Source organism: Crinia signifera, chromosome 1 (genome assembly GCF_055691185.1).
Source record: "Crinia signifera chromosome 1, ASM5569118v1, whole genome shotgun sequence".
NCBI classification, from domain to species: domain Eukaryota; kingdom Metazoa; phylum Chordata; class Amphibia; order Anura; family Myobatrachidae; genus Crinia; species Crinia signifera.
In genome coordinates, this window is record NC_139217.1 from 333,676,127 (window position 1) to 333,703,956 (window position 27,830).

The 27,830-nt window shown below is 45.3% G+C and overlaps 1 protein-coding gene across 1 annotated transcript; it reads right to left on the minus strand.

Moving 5' to 3' along the window:
• On the minus strand, positions 1 to 27,830 carry TPPP2 (tubulin polymerization promoting protein family member 2). Its single transcript, XM_083145288.1, has 4 exons — positions 27,671 to 27,830; positions 11,825 to 11,994; positions 8,998 to 9,151; positions 1 to 275 (listed from the first exon to the last, which is right to left on the minus strand). Exons 2-4 carry the CDS (start codon positions 11,992 to 11,994, stop codon positions 87 to 89), a joined length of 513 nt encoding a protein of 170 aa, XP_083001414.1. The 5' UTR covers positions 27,671 to 27,830; the 3' UTR covers positions 1 to 86.

The following is a 27,830-nucleotide window of genomic DNA, read 5'->3' on the forward strand; positions in this document are numbered from 1 at the left end:
TTTTAGATGTAAGCAATGGTGATTATTGACAAGCTGATGTAAGTCTGCTTCTAACTACAGCAATGGCCTTTGGCAGTTTCTCAGAATTAAGGTTTCTTTTTCTGATCATATGTCCCCATTCTCTTATAAGCTGCAACGTATCCAGAGGTGTCAGCCTCCTCCACGCGTCCTGAAATGCCTTTGCCTTTGCCGCTGTCATCAAAACGCTCCTTGTGTGAGCCAGTGTACTTTGAAGTGTCTGTTAGACGATCCACTACCCCTGCAGACACAGCTTTCTGTAACGCAAAGCAGAGTTATGCTTTTAGTATTAGTACTGTAGCTAGTCATGCAGTGTGCACTGGTACATCAGCAAATGATAAGCCACACCGAAACAATGTCAGCCCTGATAACTATCTGTCCACAGCTGCAGAATTACTAGTCCTTAGCGTCAGGGAGGGAGGAACAGCGGTGGGAGGGGCATGGCCATCCTTTCTGGGGCCACGCATTGGGATCCAATGCAGCTAACACTGTGCGATTCAGGGTCACTGTCTATTTGATTTGGACTATAAAGCAGGGTTGCCAACCCTCCCGGAATGGCCGAGAGGCTCCCGAAAATCGAGTCAACCTCCCAGCCCCCCAGAAAGGTGGGCAAACCTCAAGGATACTGGCGGACCCCCTTCCCCCCGCATGTCGCCGGTGGCAGAAACTTTAAATTGCCGCGATTCGCAGCTTTTGGTGGAAGGGGCGGGGTTACATAGGCAAATAGCGCATATTGAGCCCCCTCGTCGGAGACCCACATATTGCGGGATTTGCATTACTGGGGGCAGGGACTGATGATGTCTCCGCCCCCCAGAAGTGATGCTGACAGTCTCCTCCTACAGAGGAGAATGTAAAAGTCGGCAACCCTGCTATATAGTCCAAATGGAATAGAAAGTGACCCTGAATCGCAGAGTGTGTACACAGCATTAGAGACAAAATACAACTTTTTCTATGGCATTCCTCTTACAGATGTGTCCTCCTACATCCTTGCAGCAGTCATGGTAAACAGCCCTTCTAGTCACATCATACTGTGGCGCGACTCAGTAGTGCGAAGTGTCGTTTCAGGAGGATTTCTCATTAAAATGTGTATTAGTCGAATCGGTATATGAATGGAATTATATACCAGCTTCTGCTGAATAAAATATTTATTTATTTACAGTTTCTCATATAGCGCAGCAGATTCCGTTTCGCTTTACAAATGTAGACAGTGATAAAACAAACTGGGTAACAGACAGACTTGGAGGTAGGAGGGCCCTGCTGCAAGCTTACAATCTATAGGGACATAGGAAGGAAACACAAGTAAATATGTGGCAAGTCTATGTTCTAGGTGACAGTGGCTGTATCTACATATGCTATGTTGTTTTCCTGCAATACACTGCAACACAGCATATCGCATGCAGTTACAGCCGCCATCACCCATATAATGTAAAGACACAATTCTTGTGAAAAAAAGAAGCCGGATATTAGCAGCAATGCCTAGCAGGCTCAGTCTCACCAGGCGGGTATGGGTCCGAGGGTCAACATACATTGGGTCGACCACTTAAGGTCGAGAGGGCTTAGGTCGACATCTGAAATAGGTCGACGTGGCTAAGGTGGACAGGGTTGGAAGGTTGACACAAGCATTAGGTCAACAATGGGAAGGTCAACAGTCAAAAAATCGACAAGAGTTTCTCACGTTTTTTGTCCCAAATGTTGACATAGTCGATATGGACAGTGTCTAAGTATACCTCATCCCCTCGCTTGGCTCACTGCGCGCTACATGCTTGGGCCACAATGCCTCACTGCATGCGCCATGCTTCGGGCACACAATTTTATTCTCCCACTATGCCGTAGGGGATGGTAGGGTATGAAATACCGCCTGTCGGCACATGTCGGCTCAAAAGAAAGAAAAAAAAGGCAAAATAGCTTGTCGACCTTTGGACTGTTGTCCTTCCCATTGTCGACCAAATGCTTGTATCAACCTTCCAACCCTGTCCACCTTAGCCATGTCGACCTATTTTAGGTGTCGTCCTAAACCCTGTTGACCTTCAGTGGTCAATCCAATGTACTGTATGTGGACCTTGTGACCGTATCCGCACCAGGCATCTTGCGGTGCATGGCGTATTTGGCTTATATATTATAATGGCTTATATATTATGTAACATGCTTACCCATTGGGGACTGCTTACTAACAAAGTGCAAATGTGCAATAACTCATAACAATCAGTAATCAATTAGATTTTATGGATTTAAAACACTTTGAATAATGAAGACAAATGACTGATTGACCAAGTGAGCTACTGTTTATTTGCTCTGTGTACATAAATAACCTCATTAACCCTTCTGCCAAATCTGTTCCCTAACTTCACCTTTATTTACTAGTGAATTGCCACCTGATTTTTAAAATGTTTTACTAGTCTTCACCGATTACAAAAACACAAAAAATGTGAACTAAAGAAGTTGTATACATGTCCACTTAAGTGGACAACATGCATCTGCAATATAAAAAAATGCCCTATTATTGAGGAAAATTGTAGTTAAACAGTATTTTAAGTGTATTTTGCAACAAATGGTAAAATGAGAAACAAATGTCAAATTTGCTTTCATTATGTTATTGCTTTCCAACAGTATGAATTTTTGTTTTGCATGATGTCGACTGAAGTGGACACACAATTTTACATCAGTTGTGAAAACAATTAATTATGTATTTAAACAAAACATCTACCATATTATGTACTATACGTTTTTTTGTAGATATTTACTCTGCCTGCACGGTTATCTTTAAATAAACAGTTTTCAGGGTCATTCCACACGAAGTGGACCAATTTTAAAGATCATCCCACTCTTTTTTCATAAGTTCCAAAGCCTGAATCATGCACCCAGTCTCACTTTGAGGGCCATAGTTTTTCTACTATTGCATATTGTGAAATGCCAGTTTTTGGGGCAAGTATGGCTTGTTATCAGAGAGGATCGCCGAAAACAAGCCATCCTCGCCGTCTAACCCCCTCGCCCTATTCTATGTTGCGGGGAAATCCAGAACAGCGAGATTCGCCACAAATGCAGCGAGCCTGCTTCATATAGTGGCAAGCCTCGCCATTTTCACGGCCACACTCACCGTTTCCACCTCGCTGAAAAGAAATTTTTATTGTCTATAAACTAAAATAAGCAGTTTACCCTTTTCTAGTCAATATATACAACAGTGGGCTAAAAGTAATGAATCCCTACATTCTGGCCCATGCATTGTTAAGTCTGTGATGTTACAAACGATTCCACACATAACTCCCAGAAGAGGTCCCTGGCAGGTAAAATCAGATTCAAATGCCCCAAACAAATGGAACAGACTAGGAGCAAAAATAACATATAGCTGTATAGGCTCTACACACAGGCTAGTTTGACGATAAAAAGGCATCTGGAAACAACATTCAACATTATAAATACAGCAACATAGAAAACACAATTCTGTTATACCCCTTTTACACCAAGGCAAAAAAAAGCCGGGTCCATTTCCCATGAATTCTTCCCTGGCCCTGACCAGGGTGGAACACTGGGAGAACCCTTGTGGGGGGCAGGGTGTGCCGGCTCTTGTTTACAGCAATGGGGAAGTCCAACCTCCAGACCGCAACATCCTGCAGTCAGTATGGAGGTTGGGCGGGGTGCACACAGCCTCTGCTGCGGTTTGCTGTACTGTGAAGACAGCAGTGGAGGCAGGGAGGAGGTGAATGGCTGCCTGGGAGCGGTATCTATTCACCTAGCGGACGGGGGCTGGGCGGGGTGCACAGAGGCTGAGGGTAGCAAGCATCTTACCTTGGTGCTGGGCTTGCCCCCAGTGCAGCAGTCCCGGGCCTGGCGATTGGCTGTCCATTTACACCGCGGGTCAGCACTGTAGTGCAAATCTCGGATCCATCAAAGTTACCCATATTCGAGCGTCATAGGGCTTTTTGCTGACCCATAGGGTCAGCAAAAAGCCATGGAGCTACTGAGTGTGGGTTTGACACTGAAAAATGGCTACTTATGGGGAATTTGGTTTAACCTGCCTGAAGCAGGAAAAATCAAATCCCCAAATAGCACCGGAACCAGGGCAAAAATTGTGCAATTGAAAACCACATAGCAGCCCAAAATCCACAGAAAAAAAGGAATACCATAAGTGTATATAAAATGAGACGTCATTAGACAAACATAGACCAAATAGAAGGCCTGATTCAGCATGGATTGCATATAAGCTGCTCGTCGCAGTTTATCATATGCCATCCATAGCAATGCAATTGCAGGAGATGGTGCACGGCACGCCTACCTGAATTTGTGATCACTTAAAATTGTGATGCATTTCTTAAACCGTGTACACATGGGGCGATTCTTCCAGATGATTCGGACATTGTCAAAATCGCCTAGGACAGGCAGAATCGCCCCATGTGTACACAGCGGGCAATAGCGATGCGCAGGCCATCCATATATATTCCAATGATTTGATCATCATGCATTTTTATCACAACACTTGGGCCAAGTTTAGCGTCACAAAGATTCTTAATGCCTAGCTTGGGGTTGGTGTGGGGCACACACATGGCTCCAAGTGTGTGTGTGTGGTGGGGGGCTCCCATGCCGCCCCCAAGGGGCCAACGCCCTAGGCAAATGCCTAAGGCTGCCTAGTGGTGGCGCCGGCCCTGCTAGCTTGTACATCTCAGGATAGTTTATTTTGTAAACACCAGTGTAGTATATAATAGTACACAAAGCCTGCCCTTTGTACTACATTATGTTGTTCCTTGCTTACATGTGCGTGGCACAAGAAATGTCACTAATATTACCAAGCCCTATATTTTTGCTACATGCAATATGTTTTCCTGACTTCTGCTGGTGACCTTGGTTTACATCCTGATTCATTCCTTAATCCCAGTCTACACTATAGTGTGATTCATTAACCCCACCCACCCAGCTCATTCTTCCTTTATGTAGCATTTACAACAAAAGTCTACATGTCTGGAACCGTTACCTGGCTAAGGGCTTGTCCTAACCAGTCACCAGCCCACACCTTGTAAAGCCATTTAACTGTTCTGTACCTCAGCCTTATGATCCATGAAATCAGTTTAGGCATAATGCATTGCTCACCAAAATTTTTGCTAACACTACAGACATAATGAACAAAATGCATGGGATGCACTGAGCGAATTGCTTCATTTCCATGGATTTGCTTAGATGGTCTGCCCAGCGCACATGAAGAGGTGAAGCATATTACCTACTGTATGATACATTTATGTGTTTCTGCATTTTGTTTCACATTGGGCAGACTGTGCCAACAACTGTCTGCAAATCAAAGGCATAAAATGCATCTCATTAAACGTTCAAAATGAGACACGAACTCCACCATTTAAGGTCAAATGCCGATCCTGGGGGTATTGCCGAGCCGGAAAGGTGCTTTATTTATGAGTGCCCCTGTGTTAGCCCCTATAACCCAGGGTTTTCACTAAAATTCTGGACCCCTCCAAGCTACATTCATCACTACAGCCTAGTGTGCACCTTGCTGCACCAATGCCGGGGATGTTCCCTCATAGGTAAGCTAATACAATTAGGCTTCTATGTTAAAAAAAAAAAAAAAAGTCGGCCCATATAGCCTCCCTACTACAAAAAATCCATTCCCTAAATATCATCTCTTTCTCAGACTGATTGTGAGGCATTGATTGAGGCACAAGCGCAATTAAACAAAACTCTTACTGAGGGCACTCAACTGCCCATTTGTAGCTGTAATTTTAAATATTTTCAATGGGGAAACAAACCCAGCTGCCTTCTAGCCCAAGCCCTTAGAGCACAGAGAGCAGCTTCTTTTCTTAGCACTATAAAAGATGGATCTGGATCCCCCCATTTAAGACCTCTGAAATTGCGGCCTGCTTCAATCAATACTACTCGACCTTATACAATCTCGACAAATCTTCCCTGAACGCTGACCACCTGATAGCGGTCTCCCACATGAGAGAGTACCTGGAAAGGGTTACCTTTCCCACTCTTCCCACTTCTGATAGAGATTACTTAGATAGCCCATTCACCCTAAAGGAAGTAGAACAAGGAATTACTTCCTTGTCCACGGGTAAAAGTCCTGGTCCAGATGGGTTTTCTACTGTCTACTACAAACAGTTCAAGGAAATCCTGGCCCCTAGGCTCCTCCATGCCTTTAATTCCATTTCTGCAGACACACACTTCCCCAGACAACCTTTAGAAGCCCATATAACAGTGATTCATAAGCAAGTAAAGGACCCCTCAATGTGCTCGAGCTATAGGCCCATCTCTAAATGTGGATATTAAACGGTTTGCAAAATGAATGGCAAGCAGGTTCAATAACTTCCTTCCCTCATCCACAACGACCATGTGGGTTTCGTCCCTGGTAGGGAGGCGAGGGATAGAACGACCGAATTGCTGAACCTGATTCATCTAGCCACCCGCAGAGATACCCCTACCATCTTTCTATCTACAGACGCCAAAAAAGCTTTTGATAGAATACAGTGGAGTTTTATGAGGGTGGTGCTCAAGCATGTCGGACTCGGCCTACTAGCACTTTATAGGATACTGGCGCTTTATGCGGATTCAGTAGCCCGGTTCCGTGTAAAAGGCCTTCTTTCAGACTCCTTCCCCATCAGTAACGGTACGAGACAGGGCTGCCCTCTATCCCCCTTGATCTTTGTTCTTTGTATTGAAACGCTATCTAGGGCAATTGGGGCCAATACGCATATTTCAGGATTGCGGGTGGGGACAAAGAATATAAACTACAGGCCCATCTCTCTCCTCCCTTTTGCCTCCAAGCCCCTAGAACGCTTGACCTATAATCATCTCCTAAGCCACCTTACTGCTAACTCCATTCTAGACGGCCCTACAATCCGGGTTCCGCCCTTTACATTCCACTGAAACTGCCCTGACCAAAGTCACTAACGATCTACTATCGGCTAAATCCAAAGGCCTCTTCTCTATCCTCATCCAGCTTGATCTGTCGGCTGCCTTTGACACTGTTGACCACCCTCTCCTGCTCAACACCATCCGCTAATTTGGCATCACTGGCACGGTCTTCTCCTGGTTCACCTCATACCTCTCCGATCGCTCCTTCTTCGTCGCCACTCCGAGCTCCTCCTCTCCTACTACCCCGCAGCCAGTCGGTGTTCCCCAAGGGTCAGTCCTTGGCTCTCTCCTCTTCTCCCTCTACACCACCTCTCTGGGCACCCTCATCAGCTCCTATGGTTTTCATTACCACCTTTATGCTGATGATACCCTAATCTATCTCTCCTCCCCCGACCTATCCCCATCACTCCTGTCCAAGGTCTCCGAATGCCTCACGGCCATCTCAGCCTGGATGACCCAACGCTTCCTGAAACTAAACATGGCTAAAACTGAACTTCTAATCTTCCATCCCCCGAACATCCCCTCTTCTCCCACTATCTCCATCAGCATTGGTGAAACCGAGATCACCTCCACCGACCAAACGTGCTGCCTCGGTGTCATCATTGACTCCTCCCTCTCTTTCACCCCCCACATTCGTGCTCTCTCACAGTCTTGCCGCTTTCACCTACGCAACATCTCACGCATCAGACCATTCCTCTCCACTGACGCGACCAAAATTCTCATTCATTCTCTTGTCATCTCCTGCCTTGACTACTGCAACATCCTTCTCTCCGGGCTACCTCTCACCTGCCTCGCCCCTCTCCAATCCATTCTTAACGCTGCTGCTAGGCTCATCTTCCTCTCCCGCCGCTCTACCTCCGCCTCCCCCCTCTGTCTATCTCTTCACTGGCTCCCCATTCCTTTCCGAGTTCTCTTTAAACTCCTCACCACCACCTACAAGGCTCTCTCCTCCTCCATCGCTCCTTACCTCTCTTCACTGATCTCTATCCACACTCCCTCCCATCCTCTTCGCTCCATCGCTGACCGCCGACTGACCTCTCACCTAATCACCTCCTCCCACTCCCGTGTCCAAGACTTCTCTTGCGCTGCCCCCCTGCACTGGAACAACCTCCTGCCACCCATCAGGCTTTCTGATTCCCTTACCTCCTTCAAGCGCTCCCTCAAAACCCACTTTTTTCGACTAGCCTATCTCTCCTCCTAACCTTTTTTGATCCTCCTATCCTGCCTCCGTTCCCCTCCGTTCCTACTTATCCTATTGTTTTTCGTTCGTCCACCCACCTATTTTTAGTATGTTAACTCTTATGAGCAGGGCCCTCCTTCCTCACGTACTCACCCTTCCTCTTTACCTCACCTGTGCTCCTGTCCTGTTCTTCCCTTCCTCTACTTCATCTTCAGTCTCCTCGACAATTTTGACACCTACTTCTGAACTGATGCTGATTTTAGTTCTACCAGCTATACCCCTATTTATGCTGTATTTTTCAACACACCCTGTACGTTACCTTGTAATTAGTTTTTTGTTTGCTATGTACGGCGCTGCGGACACTTTGCGGCGCCTTATAAATAAACGTACTACTACTACTACTACTAAACTGGCAGCATTCGCAGATGATCTCCTGTCAATCGTCATACACCCGACATCCTCCCTTCTACACCTAATGGCTGAACTACTGTAGATCTGTTTAGTACATTGTCTAACTTTATCCTATGTCCTGAACATCTCTGCCCCGTCATTTGACATTGCTCAGCTGAAATGCTGCCTGTCCGCACGTCAGCTCAAAAAGAAGTGAAAAACCCCAAGTTGACCTTCAGTGGTCGACCTAATGACTGTTGACCTTCCTTTTGTCAACCTAGTGACCGTAAACCGACTGTACAGGGACAAGGGTCACACAGGTAAACACACATATATTGTACAGGTACTAGGTTTAGGCTCCGGGAGGGTTAGGATCAGGCACTTAGAAGGAGGGTTGGGGGTTAGGCTGCATGAGGGGGTTAGTGTTAGGCCATACCATAAGAAGATAAAGGCACATAACACTGCAAATCCCAAATCTGCACTGCACTCAACCTATATGCTCTCTATGTAACAGCATGGGAAGAAAGTTATGCGTCTGGAATGAAATAGTTTCTTACAGTGGTTCCCGCACTGGCCGGTTCTTTCCCCTCCACAAGCTTACGGATGTCTGCAAATGCCTCATTTGCTGGCTTCCCAGGAAATCTCTTCACGGAGAGCAGTTCCAGAGCCTTTTGAAATTGTTCATAATTGATTACATGGGATCCCAAACTTCTGAAACAGAGACACAAAAATACACAACGTTTAATTATTTTATATAATATCTAAATACAGTATAATTCATTATACAGAGAGGCAGCATTGGTTGACAACATACAGTAGCCATATAGTCTTGTTTTGAATATTTGTATATTAATTTCATGTTTTTATGGCATACTTAAATTATATTGCACTAAATAAAAAGCTGCTACTTCCTAAATATGTTATAACTAGGTGATTCATCGCGCCCCACGGGCGATCTTCACATCGGCGTAAGGGACTGCGCCCCCTTAATTTGTGAACTTTTGTATTGTGTGAAATATGGTTAGAATTGTATGAAAGATGCCTGTATTGCAACTTGAGTTATAGGTGAAATGTGTTAAATAGAGAGCATATGATTTGGAAGGGGGTGTGTATTGTTTTGTTTAATTAAAAAGCGGTTACAGAGTAAGATGTACAGTGATAGTGTGGAGGGTACAGTGACATTTGTGGGTGTGTGGGGGGTGTTGTTTAGGTGTGTGTGTGTGTGTGCAATAATATAGTAGGGTGTTTTTGAGTCAGCGGCTCCCCACTGGTGGAGGTCACGACACAGGAAAACAGGAGGCTGGGTAGTGATAAGGGTGTGTGGGCATAAGGGGGACTAAAGAGGAGGGTGGGAGACACTGTGCAGCTTCTGCCAGTGGGTGAGGGTCCAGCGTGACAGCACAGGAGTACAGGACAGTGGAAAAAGAGACAAGCTCAAGGCGAGTCGAGCAGCGCTGTAAATGAGTGACAATACCATATGATTGGAAATGTAGTACAATTTTACTCAATAAAATAACATGAATTGACATGAAATAACAATAATACAATAAATAAATACAATAATGGATGAGGGGGGGGGGGGGGAGTAAAAGTAAATTGGAATGAATAATTTAAAATCAATAGCCAGGCCTTGATGGATAGGTGTGATGGGGTATTGTAAAGTTATTACTGGTGGGAGAAAGGTAAGTGCACGTTACCAAATGATGAGTTCAATCCTTTCTAAATGTAACAAGGTTAGTGTCCTCACGATATTTGCGGTTTGATGGATTGCCGCTGGAGGATGAAGATGTAGTGACGCTCACTGGAATAAACAGGCCTCCAATTGAGGTGAGAAGGTTGTTGCTTGTATCACCGGAGGAATCCTTGGAGCGATATACCCAATATATGTCACTGGGTGAAAATGTAAAGTAGGCTTCCGTGCACAGTTAGAGACTCACTGGTGCAGGTGGAGGAAGGCATCCATTGTGGTCACCTGAAATCTTACACAGTCCAGACTCTCAGCTCCATCAGAGCTGAGAGTCAGGTGACCACAATGGATGCCTTCCTCCACCTGCTCTAACTGTGCACGGAAGCCTACTTTACATTTTCACCCAGTGACATATATTGGGTATATCTCTCCAAGGATTCCTCCGGTGATACAAGCAACAACCTTCTCACCTCAATTGGAGGCCTGTTTATTCCAGTGAGCGTCACTACATCTTCATCCTCCAGCGGCAATCCATCAAACCGCAAATATCGTGAGGACACTAACCTTGTTACATTCAGAAAGGATTGAACTCATCATTTGGTGTGCACTTACCTTTCTCCCACCAGTAATAACTTTACAATACCCCATCACACCTATTCATCAAGGCCTGGCTATTGATTTTAAATTATTCATTCCAATTTACTTTTACTCCCCCCCCCCTCATCCATTATTGTATTTATTTATTGTATTATTGTTATTTCATGTCAATTCATGTTATTTTATTGAGTAAAATTGTACTATATTTCCAATCATCTGGCATTGTCACTCAATTACAGCGCTGCTCGACTCGCCTTGAGCTTGTCTCTTTTTCTTCTTTTTCTAGTGGGGAGTGACTATCCCCACATTTGAGCAGCTGCTTTCTTGGGGACACAATCTCTGATTATTCCTAGTGAATAATATTTGTTGTACAGGACAGTGGCCCTGAGTCAGCGTCTCCTTCTACTGAGTGGGAGTTAGAGTGCATGAGAGCAGAAGGCTGGGCTATGAGGCATGATAGGGATATGTGGGCAACACAGCGTCAGCGACTTCCCAGTGGTGGAAGTTACGGTTCAGGAGAGCAAGAAGCTGGGTAGTAATAGAGGTGTGTGGGTATGAGGGGGACTAAAGCATTTGTGCTGGTGCAGAGGAGGGTGGGGCGCGGGGGGGGGGCGTGAATCGCGGGAAGGGGGGGCCCGCAAATTGCGGGAGGGGGGGTTGTGGGGGTCTGTGAATTGCGTTAGGGGGGGTCGCGGGGGTCTGCGAATTGCAGAAGGGGGGGGGGCGCGCGGGTGCCGTGAATCGTGGGAGGGGGGGCATGAGTCGCGGGAAGGGGGGGTCGCGGGGGTCCGTGAATCGCAGGAGGGGGATTGCGGGGGTTCGCAAATCGCGGGAGGGGGCTGCCGCGAATCGCGGGAGGGGGGTTGCTCACCTACACCATGGTGGATGGTGGGTGGGGGGTGTGATGTCAAGGGGGTGGTGGTGTGTATAGCACTGGTCTTTTTCCTAGGGGGGGGCGGGTTTGTGTATAACGCTGGGTGGGAACTTTGTGTGTATAACGCTGTAAATCACTCTTGTAACCCCGCCCAGCGTTATACACACAGGGGATGAGTGACAGATCTGGCTAAATATATAAGAGATAATAATGGTTTCAGACTTACTTGACCTTAGTGAAGGCAATGTCTGCATCTGTGCTGGTGCATCCACCCTCTAGTATACTGCAATCCTTGCAGAGTTTGCTAAAGTTTTTGCCGGTCATATCATTGGCAGATGCTTTGGAACTACCGTAAGATGCAAATTGACGGTATGATTTCTCTAGGTCCTGAGACATCTGAAGAAAACACAGCAAACAGTGTGGGCCACCTGCACATACTACAATATGCACAACTGGGTTATGGTATAAAACATCTACAGTGTCTAGGTCTACAATCATATGGTCAACCAATAATGGTCGACAGTCACAAGGTCGACGTGGTCAAAAGGTCGACATGCGGTTTTAATGTTTTAGGTTGTCTATGTCGACATAGGTTGACATGGACACTAAGTGTACCTCTGCGCTTGCCATGCTTCGCGCTCGGCACACTATTTTATTCTTCCTCCACGGCCTAGTGGATGGTAGGGCATGAAACACCGCCTGTCGGCACATGTCAGCTAAGAATTGTCTGTCGACCTTTTGACTTTTTCATACATTACGATCCACGTATGTCAAGCACAGCGATAGATGAGTGAAGCACCTGGCCAATAGTCATTCATAGATATATTGCACCACAGCCGATGCCCGATATATCTAAAGATATATCAGTGCATTGTGCTGTGTGTACAGGCAATCCACCGACCGCTCATAGTTGCGCCAGGAGCTGCCGGTAATTGACAGCTCAGTGGGCGCGTGCATGCAAATGCACCCACCCATTTATGATGTCAGTCCCGACAGATGAGTCAGCGTGTATGGAGAACTCGCTGTCTGATCCGTCTGTAGATATATCAGCAGATCGATTGATCTGCATTGATTTCTGTTAGCGTGTACCCAGCTTTTGGTTCAGGTATTGCTATACACAGACAATATAGAGTGTTTACATAGGGAGCACATGCATTAAACAGCAGGAAGAAGCCAGCATACATTGAAGTCATATTACCCATGGTCCTTGTGAACACAATGGGGCTCCTGGGTAACATTCTTTATGCCACAAGTTTGTTACAGCTACGTATTATAATATATATATATATATATAATGGTTTTTAAATAACTAGTGACGCATGAAATATATTTTTAGGCGGTTCTTGATATTGTTAAGGTCTACAGTAATTTTAAGACAGAAAATCTATCTGAATAAGGTAGAGCAGATGCTTGCTGTTCTATCTCTTTAATTATTTATATTATGTCTGCATGCTCACACTGAACATTATCTTACAATAAAAAGGGAACTGTGTTTGTCACCTCTCAAATAACAAAAAGAAAAAAAAAACATGAAACAGATGCCGCGTGCACCCTAGTCTCTTAACATCCACCCATGTGTCGGATGCATCTCTCATTGCAAAACATCTAATGAAGTGCAAGCTCTGCTGTACAATACATTTTTCATTTTTAAATTACACATAAAAAGTCTGAATTTGCAACGTGATCTTTCTGTCGACTGGATGATCCACCCGTCCAGCTTTTAATTGTTAGAAATGGACAGTGGACCAGCAGCAGGTAATAGTCTCTTTCCTGCAGATGTCACAGTCACAACGCGAGGGGCACAGTGACGCAGATCTGAGCCATGACATCGTCCTGCAAGAGGAAGCGAACTTCCTAAGTACCAGGGAATGTAGACCACTTTCTAAAGCAATTGCTTACAATGACTTTTCAAAGAATGTGTTTTCCAATTCTGGAATGAATTAGAACCTTATGTAACACTGAACAAACGCTGCAATATAGATCAAACAAAATGGGACACAATAAACTCCTTAGGTGCCAGCAAACAAACCAGGCCCCCAAATCGCCCCGCCCTCTGAGGTTCAGGAACCAAGACTATTATTTTGGACTTGGAGTATTCCGTGAGAGTCAGCCTCACAAAGCGCTACCACCACAGCCACATTATAGCACAACACAGATTTCCTTAGCCTGTGCTCAGTCTGTCCTGGGGCTGCAGTAGCAGCTGCTGTATTAGTGCACAGGACTGTGTGCAGTACAATTTGTGCAAAGCCGAATAGACTGTAAAAAGTAGCAACATCTAGATGCCAAGAGGGGTCAGATGCTTGTCCTGCTTGCCTGCTAGTCATCATTTATTTCCACAGAGATATTTATTAAAGATTTTTTCCAATTATTTTTTCAAACACTATTACACGCAACACGATTTGATATTCAGTGAAAAGCTTGCATTCTACCAGTAGCCCCCTGCCTGCGCAGATAGCAGTATGACAAAATACCATGTATTTAGATACCTATATGTAGAAGCAGCGCTAATACATTGTAACAAATCAATTAGTTGGGATTGCCTGAAAAAAGTACAATTTATTTAAAAAGATACATTTATACATTTAAAAACAATTCATAGTTACTACGTGTGAGCAGCCTTGCACTTGTGAAATATAATTTGCCAGTTTTCAAGTCCTCTATAAAGGCAAAGGGGGATTTTGGAACCACAGCTAAAATAGCAGCGTGTAAAGTCTCACCAATTTATGTGTGGGATTTTTCCAGATAGGGTCCAGTTGTGCTCACTAGGATGCGGTTGTGCTGTGTTGGTAATGGGCCGCTGGAGGAAGAGCTAGGAACTTGTGGGGCCTCCCAAATAGGTGGATGGTGCTTGTTGAAGAAATATTGGTTTCCAATTCAAAACTTTGTGCCAGGTAGAGGATGAGATGTGATGCCAAATTGAGTCACTGAAGGTCTGCTCAGGTTGCTCTTCCTCGCACAGTGCGAGAAGCCCCCACTATAGAATCCTTTAAATATAGACTAAAAACCTACCTATTTTCACAAGCATTTCACAGACATCTACTGTTAAGCTTGTTTTGTATTTTGAGCTATAAATACAGTGGTAAAGCACTTTGAGTCCTATTGGGAGAAAAGTGCTATATAAATATAATAATTATTATTATATACATGGTATTTTGTCATTTGCTTTAGAGGTTTACTATACACCTCACCCAAGCAGTAGCTTAATTGTGGTAAAACATCTCATATCAGCGCCTAGTTCCTTTTCTCACCTTGGTAAGAATCCCTTTGCAGATAGCAGTATCCAGGCCACCATGTTTTGGGATGCAGCTGCCACAGCCCTCCCCACAAATGGTTCAGACATGCATGCGGAAGCATCATTGAATCCCCCATAGAAACCTATGGGGGATGTGGCTGCCAACGAGGCAGGAGGAGCTAGAAGGCAGAGACACCCCTGGGTAGGGGGGTCGGAGGGACATTTGGTGAGGCAAGGGGCAGAGGTACATATGGGGCGGTGAGTTGATAGGTGCACATGGGGAGGTAGGAGGCAGAGGCACTCATGGGAAGGGTGGTTTCAAAGGTTTACATTGTATAAGATGACCACAAAAGGTCAACATGCAAAAGTTTGACACAGAGATAAGGTTGACAAAATTCTGGAAAAGTCCATAAATTGTAAACATTGGACCATTGCTATGTCATCATTTTACTTGTTGACCTTTTGTCTGTCTCAACCTAGTGCATAACAAGTTCTTGGTGGAGCCCTATTGACTGTTCAACTAGACAATGTAGACTTTTGAATTGCTTCCCTTTTACCTTATCCAAAGTAATGGGCCATACACACAAGGCGATTATAGTCCCATTTCTAAGTGATCTATCTAGATGGCTTAGAAATGAAACATAGCTTAGTGTGTATGGCCCCCTGCGACAGTGATGCACAGTCTCACGCATGCATGCATCTAGTCATCGCCAGTGTTCTCTCACCAGACAGATCACTACTGTGCTAAACTAGATCGCTCAGTACACTGCTCCTGTCGCCCCAAGCAATGGGCACAAGTTATTCCTAATCATGGTTATTCATTTGTTTTACTACAGTGTTATTTTATCTACCAGTGCACACTCTGTTTTATTTATTGTTATCCTTTATATGCCGATTCTGATGGTTGGACATGTGCACTATGTGTGAATTACCCTCACATAGCAGCCAGCAGCCACAGTTTTATAGTTCTGTTATCACAAAACTGTCCAATTTGAGAACCAGTTGGACCCAGGAACACCCATGAATTGTTTGGACAGAAGTGGTCTTCATGTAAGAAGTGCAGCCAAAAAACCATACCTTTGATGTGGAAACATGTCCAAGCAACTCAACCATGCACAATAAGAGAGGAACTGGGGTTCAGAAAAATGGTTATTTGAACTGATGAGACAAAACTTGAAATCTGATGAGCTGCAATATGGCAGCTAGCGCCCTCTTGGTGCAGCAAGTCGCGCCTCGGATAAGCTATGTTGCAGGCCAGCTAATGCCTTTCAATGAGCGCGCCTTTTGCCCCACATGTCACACCTGCAACATGGTGGACATGCCATAAGTGTGGCTGTATCTGGCTGTAACAGAAGTCAGTCTGTTTGCTGAAGGTCTGGTGAGTGCTGCAATAATGAGTGTCTGCAGGCAACAGTGATGCATGGTGGAGGTTCCATGCAAGTTTAGGGCTGCATTTCAGCAAATGTAGTTCAGCATTTAGGGTCTGATTCAGCTTTGGTAGCAAAGCAAAAAAGCATGCAAATGGGCAAACCCATGTTGCACTGCAGGTGGGGAGATGTGACATGTGCAGAGAGAGAGAGAGAGAGTAAAGGTGGTTATACATTAGAACGATTTCAGGACCGAACGCAGGATTTTGATGGATCATGCGATGCATTGTGTGTTTTTAGTGCACAGCGTGAGGTGTTTAGGTACGATTACAATCCAATGCTTGGGCCCGCAGGTTGTGAGGTGGATCTTGTGACCTTATGCGCTGCACACATTGTACCTCATTCTGATCAGTTTGCCCCTTGTTTTCACTGCGGGAGCCCTCAGAGGGGGGGGGGGGTGCTGTGCAGGAGGCGGTATATCCAAGAAAATGCTGGGTGCGCCCAGGAAAACGTTGGGCATCCACATGCGAATGGTGGCGGCTAACGGCTGTTCATAGAGCAGGGCGCCTCTAATCTAGGGCACCAGAGAGTGACTTCAATTACAAAGCGCTCCAAAAATCATCCGATGGTCGGTGATTTGTAGCTGCACGCAAACCTGCGAATGGATGTTTATGCAAAACATCCATTCGCAGGCCTGCAGGGAAAGTCAGCATTCATTGGGGGGCAGACACACCCATGCCCGGCGGGCGGCGTTAGTTGGCTCGCAAAGCATCGAAATACTGCTGCTTTGCAAATCAACCAGAATGAGGGCCATTATATGAAGCTTCTACTGAGAAAAGACACACATAAGATCTATTGTGCGTCTGGGAAGCTGCCGGGGAGCTCAAGGAAAATCGTGATGCAATCTGGATCGGATGCTGGTCATCCTGATGTATGGCCAGCTTTAGATTTTGGTGGGGTGTGTTCAAACTAAATTGCATTGTAAAAATAAAGCATTCTAACATCTGTGGGCTACATGCAAAAACAGCCAGTATTCACCATGCAGAGAAACAATATAAATGTATTTGCTCCTCTTGCATAGCAACATGGTTTCCAGACACACCATTTCTTACTTGTTTGCTTTACTGAATCTGGCCCTTGGTCAGGAATAATAGTGTCCTCAATGCTGAGAAATACAGGCAGGTACTTCTCCATCACGCAATACCGTCAGGCATCTCATTAGCCCCTAAATGATTTCTGCAACAGGACAAAGAGCCTGATTCAGCTTCAGTTGAAGTTTTGCGAATCTTCACAAAATTACAACTGATCCCTAGTATGCAGGGGGGCACCCAGCACAGGGCACGGAGGTCCCGCATTCCAGGCCCTGCCCTGCAATGCGATCACAAGATTTTGCCGGTGCATTCCTATTGTGCAATTGATTTTCTATAAGCGCTCGCACATTAAGGCCAGCCCCCCTGGCTGTGCAGCATAGCTGCGAACACAGTCACGTGGCTGCCATCTTTGGAGTTGCAGTGGCTGCATGTGACATCACGCAGGCGGCACCAAACCCCCCCACACACACACCACCCCCAAAGGGTCTTGACATACATTTGTTTTCTGGACCGTTAACCGCAATGCCACGCCGCCACCCCGCAAACGCCTGAGTTACTGTCCTGTACATTATATATACACACAAATTTAGTTGGGTGCTGCAGATCCCTTGTGGTGTCATATAAATAAAGGATGATAATAATAATAATAATAATAATAATAATAATAACAACATGAAGAAGAAAAAAAGTGTCACGGTGGGGGGGTTACAGACTGGGTGACAAAATCCAGGGTTTGAACCAAAATAGCTGTTCTGCTACTTTGGGATCACTGAGCAGCAGGTATAGTGGCATTGGATGACATGCGCATGCACACGTCATTCACACACTGCTGGGAAGTTGGAGACATTACACCATGCAGTATGGCTTAAAAAATGTGATGATGCATGCGAGTAGCCCTCACAGTGCTGCACTTAGTGTCACCCACCCAAGTGACCCTACCATTATGTCTCCAAAGCTTCAATCCAAACTTGCTGTGCCAGAAAAAGTATTATAAAGGCAGTAACATGAACCAAAAAATAGCTAGGTGAAAAAATACAGAGGTTTATTTATGTGCTGCGTTCAGGGGGGATACGGTCACTAAGTCTAGTGTTCCCGCTAGGCTGTTTCAGTGGGGCGCTGCGCCCTGCCCGTTTTTTAAAGGGCAAAATGTGCCCTGCCCCTCTAGCAGCGCCCCGCTAAAACAGCCTGGTGCCTGTCCGACTCCTTGCACGGGGAAGCCCAGCGCCGCCTTAGACGGCGATGCCCGGCGCTTCCCCGGCATCAAGGCACCTTCCCCCTGTGGTGACAGCATCTTCGGCGCGGCCGGGCCCGCCCCCTTTAGTGATGCTGCCGGCCCGGCCCGCCCACTTTAGTGACGCCAGCGGTCCGGCACGCCCACTTTAGTGACATTGGCGGTCCGGGACCGCCCACAAGTGTGCCGTCGGCGGCCCCGGACCGCCCCCCGGTGCCCTGCCCGGCACAATTTCTAGAGTGAACACTATAAGTCTACAAATATTAGGTCGACATGCATGAAAGTTGACATGACTGAAGGTCGACACTGGTTAGGTCGGCAGATTTCTCCAGTCGATGTGCATTAGGTTGACAGTCAAAAGGTCGACATGGGGTTTTTCACTTTTTTTGAGCCGCCATGTGCCGACAGGCAGTATTTCATGCCCGACCATCCAAGTGGACGCGGTGCTACGTTTCAGTGTCGACATGTGTCGTCATCCGGGACAAAAAAGTGAAAACCCCATGTCGTACTTTTGACTGTCGACCTTCCCCATGTGGACCTAATGCATGCCTTCCTAATGATATACAGGGGTGGGGTCCTGGGGTGCACACCAATTGAGAGGTGCGACCCTGCGGAGACCTTTCAGTAGAACTGCATACAAAGTCAAAGGTGCAGGTGCACAAATTAAACTCCCAATTTCAAAATTTTTGCAATAAAATTTTGCATTTTTAGCGAGGTTCTTCGCTTAGTTATGGCCATAAGTAACGGCTTGCCCACCGCGACCAGGTGACCTCATTAGTCGGGCAAGTCCCTAACATTTTGCGGGGTACAAATCTAGGGCACAGGGCACCCCAAAAATGGTGCAGCTGAGTGACTCCAGGGCAACACAAGACTGAAAGAAATATATAGTGAAACAAAGTGAGGATAGGCTAGTGAGAGAGGCTGCTAAAAGATAGCAGGGATAAGTAAGTGAGAGGTAAAAAAATGAGAGATAAAGTAGTGAGAGGTGAAGTAGTGAGAGGTAAAGGTTAGCCTTCCTAATGACCCTGTCGACCTTCAGTCATGTCGACCTTCCTGCATTTTGACCTTCAGTCATGTCGACCTTGTTGCTGTCTGATCAATGATCCATACCCGTTCAGGGTTACCACTAACCCTTCTTCAGGCAGACACTCTTTTGTATCCTTCTTATTTGACAACCATATTTTGACCAAACATAGCACACCAATCACAGAGCAGGAGACCAGACAGGCTGGAAGATGCAGAACTCTATACACTGCATTATGGAGTCTAGGGTTTTAACAAGGTACAGGTGGGAGACATACTTCACAGGAAGAGGAGCAGCAGAACACCAGGACATGCACTGAAACTAGAGGGAGGAAGATTCAGGGGAAATGTGAGGAAGAATTACTTCACAGAAAGAGTAGTAGATAAGTGGAATAGCCTCCCATCAGAGGTGGTAGACGCAAATACAGTAGTACAATTTAAACATGCTTGGGATAGGCATATTGATATCCTTACAAAAAAATAAGGATCAAATATGGTTTGAGGTAACATGTTTAAAAAGGGGCAGACTAGATGGGCCAAGTGGTTCTTATCTGCCGTCAAATTCTATGCTTCTATGTTTCTAAAGGCCCATACACACGGGGCGATTTTAAACTGAAAGCAGCACAGATTTACCGTTTGAGCTGCTTTTAGCATGAAAGCCGTCCAGTGTCTACAGCCAGGCGATGGGCGTTAATGCGCGCTCCTGCATCATTGCCAGTTGTCTCCCCTCTTCTGTTGGTATAACCAGCAGACGAGCAATGGAGTGGACAGCTTTCCATAGCATCCTACTATGGAAAGTCGCGTAGCCAGGAGAAAAACTGCACATGTGTATGCACCTTAACATCTAAGGCTGTGGTTCTTGGATCCGGTCCATAAGTCACCCCAACAGTGCAGGTTTTCAGGATATCCAAATCTAAGTACAGCTGACAATTAGTGCCTCGGTTAGTTTTATTACCATATGTGCACAAGTAGGGATATCCTTACAACTTGGACTATCACAACCATGCAGAGTCATGCATCCATTCACAATCACCTCTATAGTAGTGTAATTATTATCCCATCCACCAGAATCTATTGCTTATTGTCAAAGTCTCTCCGGCCATTAAAATGGCACTGATCGTTACTATAAGGAAATTGATGGAGTCGCCATGAAATTAACAGGGGTGCGCAGAAGCCAGAGCCATGGTTGGGCATTATGCCAGTAACCAAGCTTATGCAATACATTTTTTATTCATATGGGGGGGGAGACTTGGAGTATTATGGGAACCTTCTTATGATTTCAACAAGCTTAAGCTCCGAAGCCTTGCAGGATGCTAGGTAAAGAGTGGATCTAGGACACAGAATTGAGGAGACAAGCACACATGTAGCAATGGTGCTCGACAGAATCATTTCAGATATATTCATGCTAATGGTATGTTCGCAGCTGCAAATGTATTTTTACAGAGTGCATTTATTTATTTTTGCTGCCCAAAATCAGATATAAAGCATGTACAGAACACAAGCCACCATGATCTAACTGCTCTAATGTCACACTGGGTGGTGGTGATTTACAAAGAGGTTTTTTTTTTATGGAAACAGTTTTATATGTGCAAAGGCTGTCAAAATTTTTTTTCAGTAAACCGAAAAAGATGGGATGTGGGACAGTCTTTTACAGAGTTATGGCAGCCGACGGGGAGTCACTTCTGATTTTTTTTTTTTTTTTAACAAATAGTCATTCTGACATTCAACGAATACAGAAGAGAGTATATTACATTATTGTATTATATTACAATATATTTCCATGTAGTAATACGCAATAGGAAGGCTAGAAATCGCCTGTCACGTGTGTCATTAAAGGGGTTAATGCTCAGTGCAAATGCAAAAATATTACACAAATTGTCTTTATTTCAAATGTGGAGTACAATTATGTGCATTTGAAGATGGCGGATGTTCCTTGCGTCACTCTACTGACTTTGATAAAGAAATAAACAGGGAGACTGTAGTGTTAATATTCCATCTGCAGAGCTGAGTTAAAAGAGGAGAAGCCCTGATTATTCAATCAATCTTATTAATATTCATTAGAGATGATAAATATTCATCGTCCTGTTTTAGACTACTTGTTTCTATGGCAACCATCTACCCTGTACCCCCCCCCCCCCTGCCCCAAACAAACACACACAGCTCTGTCAATGCACCTCAATCAGACACAGATGCACCCTGTGCTATTTCTGCACTCACCACACAAATACTCCAGGCCTCAATCATGAAGTGTCACAGTGTTTCTGTGGTGTGTATTATGCAGACATCACATGTGGTAGAACATGTAAATGCATGCATCCATGTATTTATTATTATTGCATCTATACGTATCTGCTTTTATTTTACTTGATATAAACGTTATTTGTAAATGATGTGTTGTATTTATTCTAAAAAGAACATGCATCTTTGAGATCTTATCTTAATACTTCTATATGGAGACATTGTGTATATATTTCCTTTATGTACGATGACAGTCCACCCAAGGGCAAAGCAGGTCACGCATATGATAGAGCTCTTTAAAATCTGTTCTGTATATTAGGGATTTGTTTTCAATGAGGAGTTGTTACACTACTTGCCATCCTGCTGCTATTGCCAGCCCTATAGGATTCTTATCATTTTGGATTAATAGAAAAATTAATGGCGGCAATTTAAAATCCTGTGAAGGAGGCGGACACTTTTTATGCTTTGAAGACTTTTCTGTACATTATGGTCCTCTCGTGAAAGGGCCAGAATGCCCTCAAAACACTGTTCACTGTAGATTATTGTAAAGTCTGCACTGCAGTCTATAAAAATGAAATATGTTTATGTGTCAAGGGTGGACCTAACCATTGTGCAGCAACTGATACAGTACGTCACCTTTCTCAGCCTTTACATAAAGTAACCGGAACATTTGCATCGATACGGTGTACACTGTAAACAACACATGTCATCAGAGTAGTATTACATGCAGCGTACCATACTACAAATCCTAAAATCCGACAGGAACTTCCCTTTGCCTTATTATAGTCATCCCCGTACTGTGTACTGATGGAACAGACTTGTACTGAGAATGTAACTCAAAATGTCACAGAAACAACCACTCGCTTCAGTGTACAAGGCATCTAACTGCACAGACCAAACATTACACGGAACACTCTTCCGCTTGTACATCCTTACACTGACCAAAGAGGGCCTGTCAGGACACTGGGAAATCACATCTTAAGGGCACCTAGCTTTCATGTTCACAGTTGAATGGCTGTTTCTCTTCATTTAAATATTCAAGTGTATACTGTAAAGCCTAGCATTTGAGAACAGAGCTAGGTTCAGTAAACACATTATATATATATATATATATATATATATATATATATATATATATGAAAAGCTGAATACATACAGTGCGCAATAGGTGAAGATAATAATATTAGGGAATAAATAATCCCAGAGTCTCTGAAAAAAGAGTCCAGCTCCTGTGCCTCTTTAATTGCACTCAGATCCTTAATCCGGCAGCTCTGTTCTCCTGTGTCCAAACAGGTAAGTAGATCTAAAATCAGAATAAGAACAGGCGCTCCATAGTGCAGGTAAAAGATGTATTTATTGAAGACGGGGTAACATGTATAGGGATAGGGTCACGTACCGAGACAGGCGGTATAGGGTACCGCAGACACAAACAGCATGCATATGGTGCCCAGCACCGTTAAGTCCTTGGCACAGCTTCCACCACGGACTCCACAGTTCTTACTGACGTCGCTAGGCCACGCCCCAACGCGTTTCGTCATCGACTTCGTCAGCCCTCTGACGAAGTCGATGACGAAACGCGTTGGGGCGTGGCCTAGCGACGTCAGTAAGAACTGTGGAGTCCGTGGTGGAAGCTGTGCCAAGGACTTAACGGTGCTGGGCACCATATGCATGCTGTTTGTGTCTGCGGTACCCTATACCGCCTGTCTCGGTACGTGACCCTATCCCTATACATGTTACCCCGTCTTCAATAAATACATCTTTTACCTGCACTATGGAGCGCCTGTTCTTATTCTGATTTTAGATATATATATATATATACACACACACACACACACTTATTAATATGCATATGCCTATTTATTGCTGTATGCAGGTTTACATATGAGACATATATTTGGTTTTGCAGAAACACAAAAGGAAAATAAACTATTTTTACTTTATACAAGAAAAAATCAACGCCCATCACCTTAAAAAAAAAATGGGAATCCTCAATTCCCATGAATGAGGAACACAATTACATAGTATTACCATTAATGATATATATATGTAGTACATGCAAAGCAGCTATCCACAGATATGGCTTATTAGGTAAAATGGGGCTGATTCAGACCAGCTTGTTTGGGTCCGAATTCATCCCTTTCCCCGATGTTCAAGGTTTGCGCTTGCACAAATCCAGAGATTGAACAATTTTGGCGAGTTTTAAACTCACCGTTTGCTCCAGGTGGGGCAGGCAGGGGGCGGTAGCGGGCGAAAGCTCAGCACATTATGGCCGTCCCTATGAAAACACTGGGTGTTCCCCTGCTAATACCGGTGTGGCAATGCCTGCTCGGGGTGGGTGGCTGATGTCATCGCCTGCTCTAAATTCAGAGCGGCAGCCATCACAGTGTTGACCACATTCCCAATATCTGTCAAGATCCGGAAAGCTAAACTTTGGGCCTGATTCAGACCTGTCACTAGGCGAACAGGTCTGAATTGAAGCCTAAGAAACTGTCCAGTGGAAGAGAATGCAGCTTCCTGTATGGCAAGTGCTGATGCATTACGCCTCTAAAGAGGGCTGTGCCTGATGGTACTACACAGAACACTTACAGATGTGGCCACGCTCCGCTTTGCCATGATGCGCCCTGTTCACAGCACAGCTGGCGTGACTAGTGTGCCCGCGATGATGACCACCATCATAGGAATACATGAGGCTACACACTCACAGCATCTGTACTTTACCAGCATTTACTTGTTTCAAATTTACATATTGGCCCTTGTACTGCGATCTGATGATCGCAGTACAAATTTGTTCTCAAAATGGGCAAAACCATGTGCACTGCAGGTGGGGTAGACATGTATAGAGACTAAGATTTGTGTGAGTTATTTTGTTTCTGTGCAACGTAAATACTGGCTGCATTATTTTTACACAGCAATTTAGATTTCAGTTTCAACACACCCCACCCAAATCTAACTCTCTCTGCACAGGTTACATCTGCCCCACCTGCAGTGCACATGGTTTTGCCCATTTTGAGAACAAATTTGTACTGCGATCAGATCTGAATAAGGGCTACTGTAACTGTATGACAAGCACATTGCCCTAGTAATTATTATCTTTATACTCAAGTGCATTTTTTGTGTAATAATGTACCCCCTACTATGAAATCTAGATATTAGTAGTAACAGAAATCCAAGTGCCTATACAAGTAACAGCCTGTGACATCACCCCTTATATATAGGTTTACCATACTATCCCTTTAAACTGGGATAGTATGAATTGAACATATTCTATGCAGGGGCAACGGAGACGCCTGCCTCTGCGCACCAAGCCCTGAAGGGTGTGGTATATTTGCCCGACAGTCGGGATTCCGACAGTCATTAGTCAGACGTCGGAATCCCGACTGCACAGCGTGGGGAGTGCAATGAAGCCCCTTGCGGGCTCGCTGCGCTCGTCACGCTGCGGGCATGGTGGCGCGCCACCTATTTTATTCTCCCTCTATGGGGGTCGTGGATCCCCACGAGAAAGCAGTCGGGATTCCGACGTCTGAGGAATGACTGTCAGGGAGCTGTCCGGCACCCGCCCTGAAGGCACCTGCATGTACAGTAGCACCTGTGTGGTTCACAATGGAATATAAATGTGACCTCTGTTCATCCAATACAGCTCTGTGGTGCACAAACTCTATCCCATGAGCCCTGCAATAGGGGACAGGACAACTCACGCCTGTACCACTCAACCTAGGCTGCAGCAAGTGACAATGCACCCTCCTAGATGGGACCCACTGGTGAACGATGATTCTGAACGCTCGCAAGTCTGACCCACTGGCCACTCTCACTCAACATAGCTGGAGCCCTGCCAAATCCACTCTGGGCTCCGTTACACACACGGGCACCAAATTTTAACTTGCCTCTGGACAATTGGGATGAACTTACAGCTCTGGTTCTATGACCAGTGGTCGGACCAGCTGCACGTTCGACCTAGGAAGCAGGGAACTTCATTGCATGCAAAACTTCACATGCAGAAGGACCGCATGCAATGTATCACTTGCGATCCTGTCGGGTCAAGGGGGATCGGCTGGCCATAAACTGCTGCAGTAGTGTATGGCCACCTTAATTCATGAATGTGCTGGTTTAAAAGGGATAATATCTTACATTTGCCACAGGAGAATACAATTGTTTATACTTCATAAATAAAATTCATGGGTAGCCCGGATGATGTAATGGTGAGCAGGCTACCTCACAGCACTGTGGTTTTAAGTTAGACTCCCACCAATTTATTCTTTCAATGCTTGCATGGGTTTCCTCCAGGTTCTCCAGTTTCCTCCCGCAATGCAAAAATATACTGGTAGGTGAGAATTAACCCCAGTGTGTATGGGGCCCATTTAGCAAGGATCACATATACAATGCCATCTGGCCGGAATATTAGCGCCCCGGATCACATTGTAATATGCCATCCTATTATATAGTATGTATCTTCCCACAAATGCAGCGACAGGAGCTCCGAAAGGATCCCATCCCTGCAATTCGCTCAGCTGAGGGGAGATGGGGATTGTCTGTGCATACACGGTTAGTGCTGACCCCAGTATCAGAATAATGGGCTACCGCATTCCGAATAGTGGTAAATCGGCAGCATTGGGGATGAGGCTACAGTTGGCAATGGAGGTACCTGCTGCGATCCCTTCTACATGCATACCGGCAGTACTTAATATTTTAGGCTAACCCCTGAACACCCTCTTACATTCATGAGGCAGTGCTTATTGTTTGCAGATAACCCCTGAAAACACCTGTTTTTGGCGAACTAGCCTCAAATATTACATGATAAATGGGCCCCTATGTGTGGAAGGAAACATAAGGGTCTATTTACTAAGCCCTGGAGAGAGATAAAGGGTCAGATGTATTAAGACTATTGGAGAGTGATAAAGTGGAGACATAAAGTACCAACCAATTTTCTCCTAACTGTCATGTTACAGGTGGTGTTTGTACAATGCAAAATAAAATTCACATTAATATATAATAATAATAAAATAACATTTTAACAACTTTTGTGTCTTTGTCCGTAGTTTTTCTTACCTCGTCCATAGGTTTTGCATTGTTCAGTGTAAATGGGGCCTTCACAGTGTTATCAATGTCTGACCTGGATCTCACCCATACTGGGTCAGACCTGGATTGGCAGTGTAAAAGGTGTATGAGAAAACCCCATAGATTGCAAGCTCCACTATGGCTGGGACACAAATGAATGGCTAAATATTTTCTGTAAACGGCTGCATAATATAGATGATAGTAACGGTACTTCCTCATCTTTGCGGCCACCGCTTACGCCAGTTACGTTAGCGCTACGTGAATCGCGACTGTCCCCGCACGGGCACGCTTCAGGCTTGGTGGCTTGCTTCCCTCGCCACAACATTACTAAAGGTAATGGTGGCGTTGACACAGGAGGGGAAATAACCCCTCGGCTCGCTGTACGCTATGTATATGAATGTTGTATTATATCACTCGGTGCCAGTGGCGTGCGGTGAGGTTAGTGGCCTGGTGGAGCCAGCGCCAACAAGCTCTGTGGGTAGCAACCGACAGTCAGGTGTGGGATCTGCCGCCTGCATAAGCAGCAAAGACAGGCAGCGCAGAAGTAACCCATACCCAGCGCTCCCCGCAGACCCTGTCAGCACTGGCTCCACCAAGCCGCACGAAGTCTGCCCGTTGTTCCGCCAAATATATGAAATACATTTAATTCACGTTATAGTAACTTTGCCTCAACTTAGATTTGTTATTACTTAAACCTGTAAGAGACACTGGGAGGCTGCTCTGTATAGGCCCCCTCTGTGTAACGCCACTTACCAAATGTATCTGGGCGGGAAGACATTATAGGGAAAGGAGGGAGGTCTTGGCATTGTTAAACCTTCTTTGTTATTATGCCACTCACCTTGCTCAGTGTGTGAATCCTCTCCAATTCTCTAATGTGGGCGATGAGGAGTCAGCAGGGAGCAGACAGCGAGGAGCGAGTGGGTGACAAGGAGCTGGCGATGGGGAGCTTGCAGCAAGGAGAGAGCAGGCGGTGAGGAGCTGGCGGGCGGCAGTTGAAC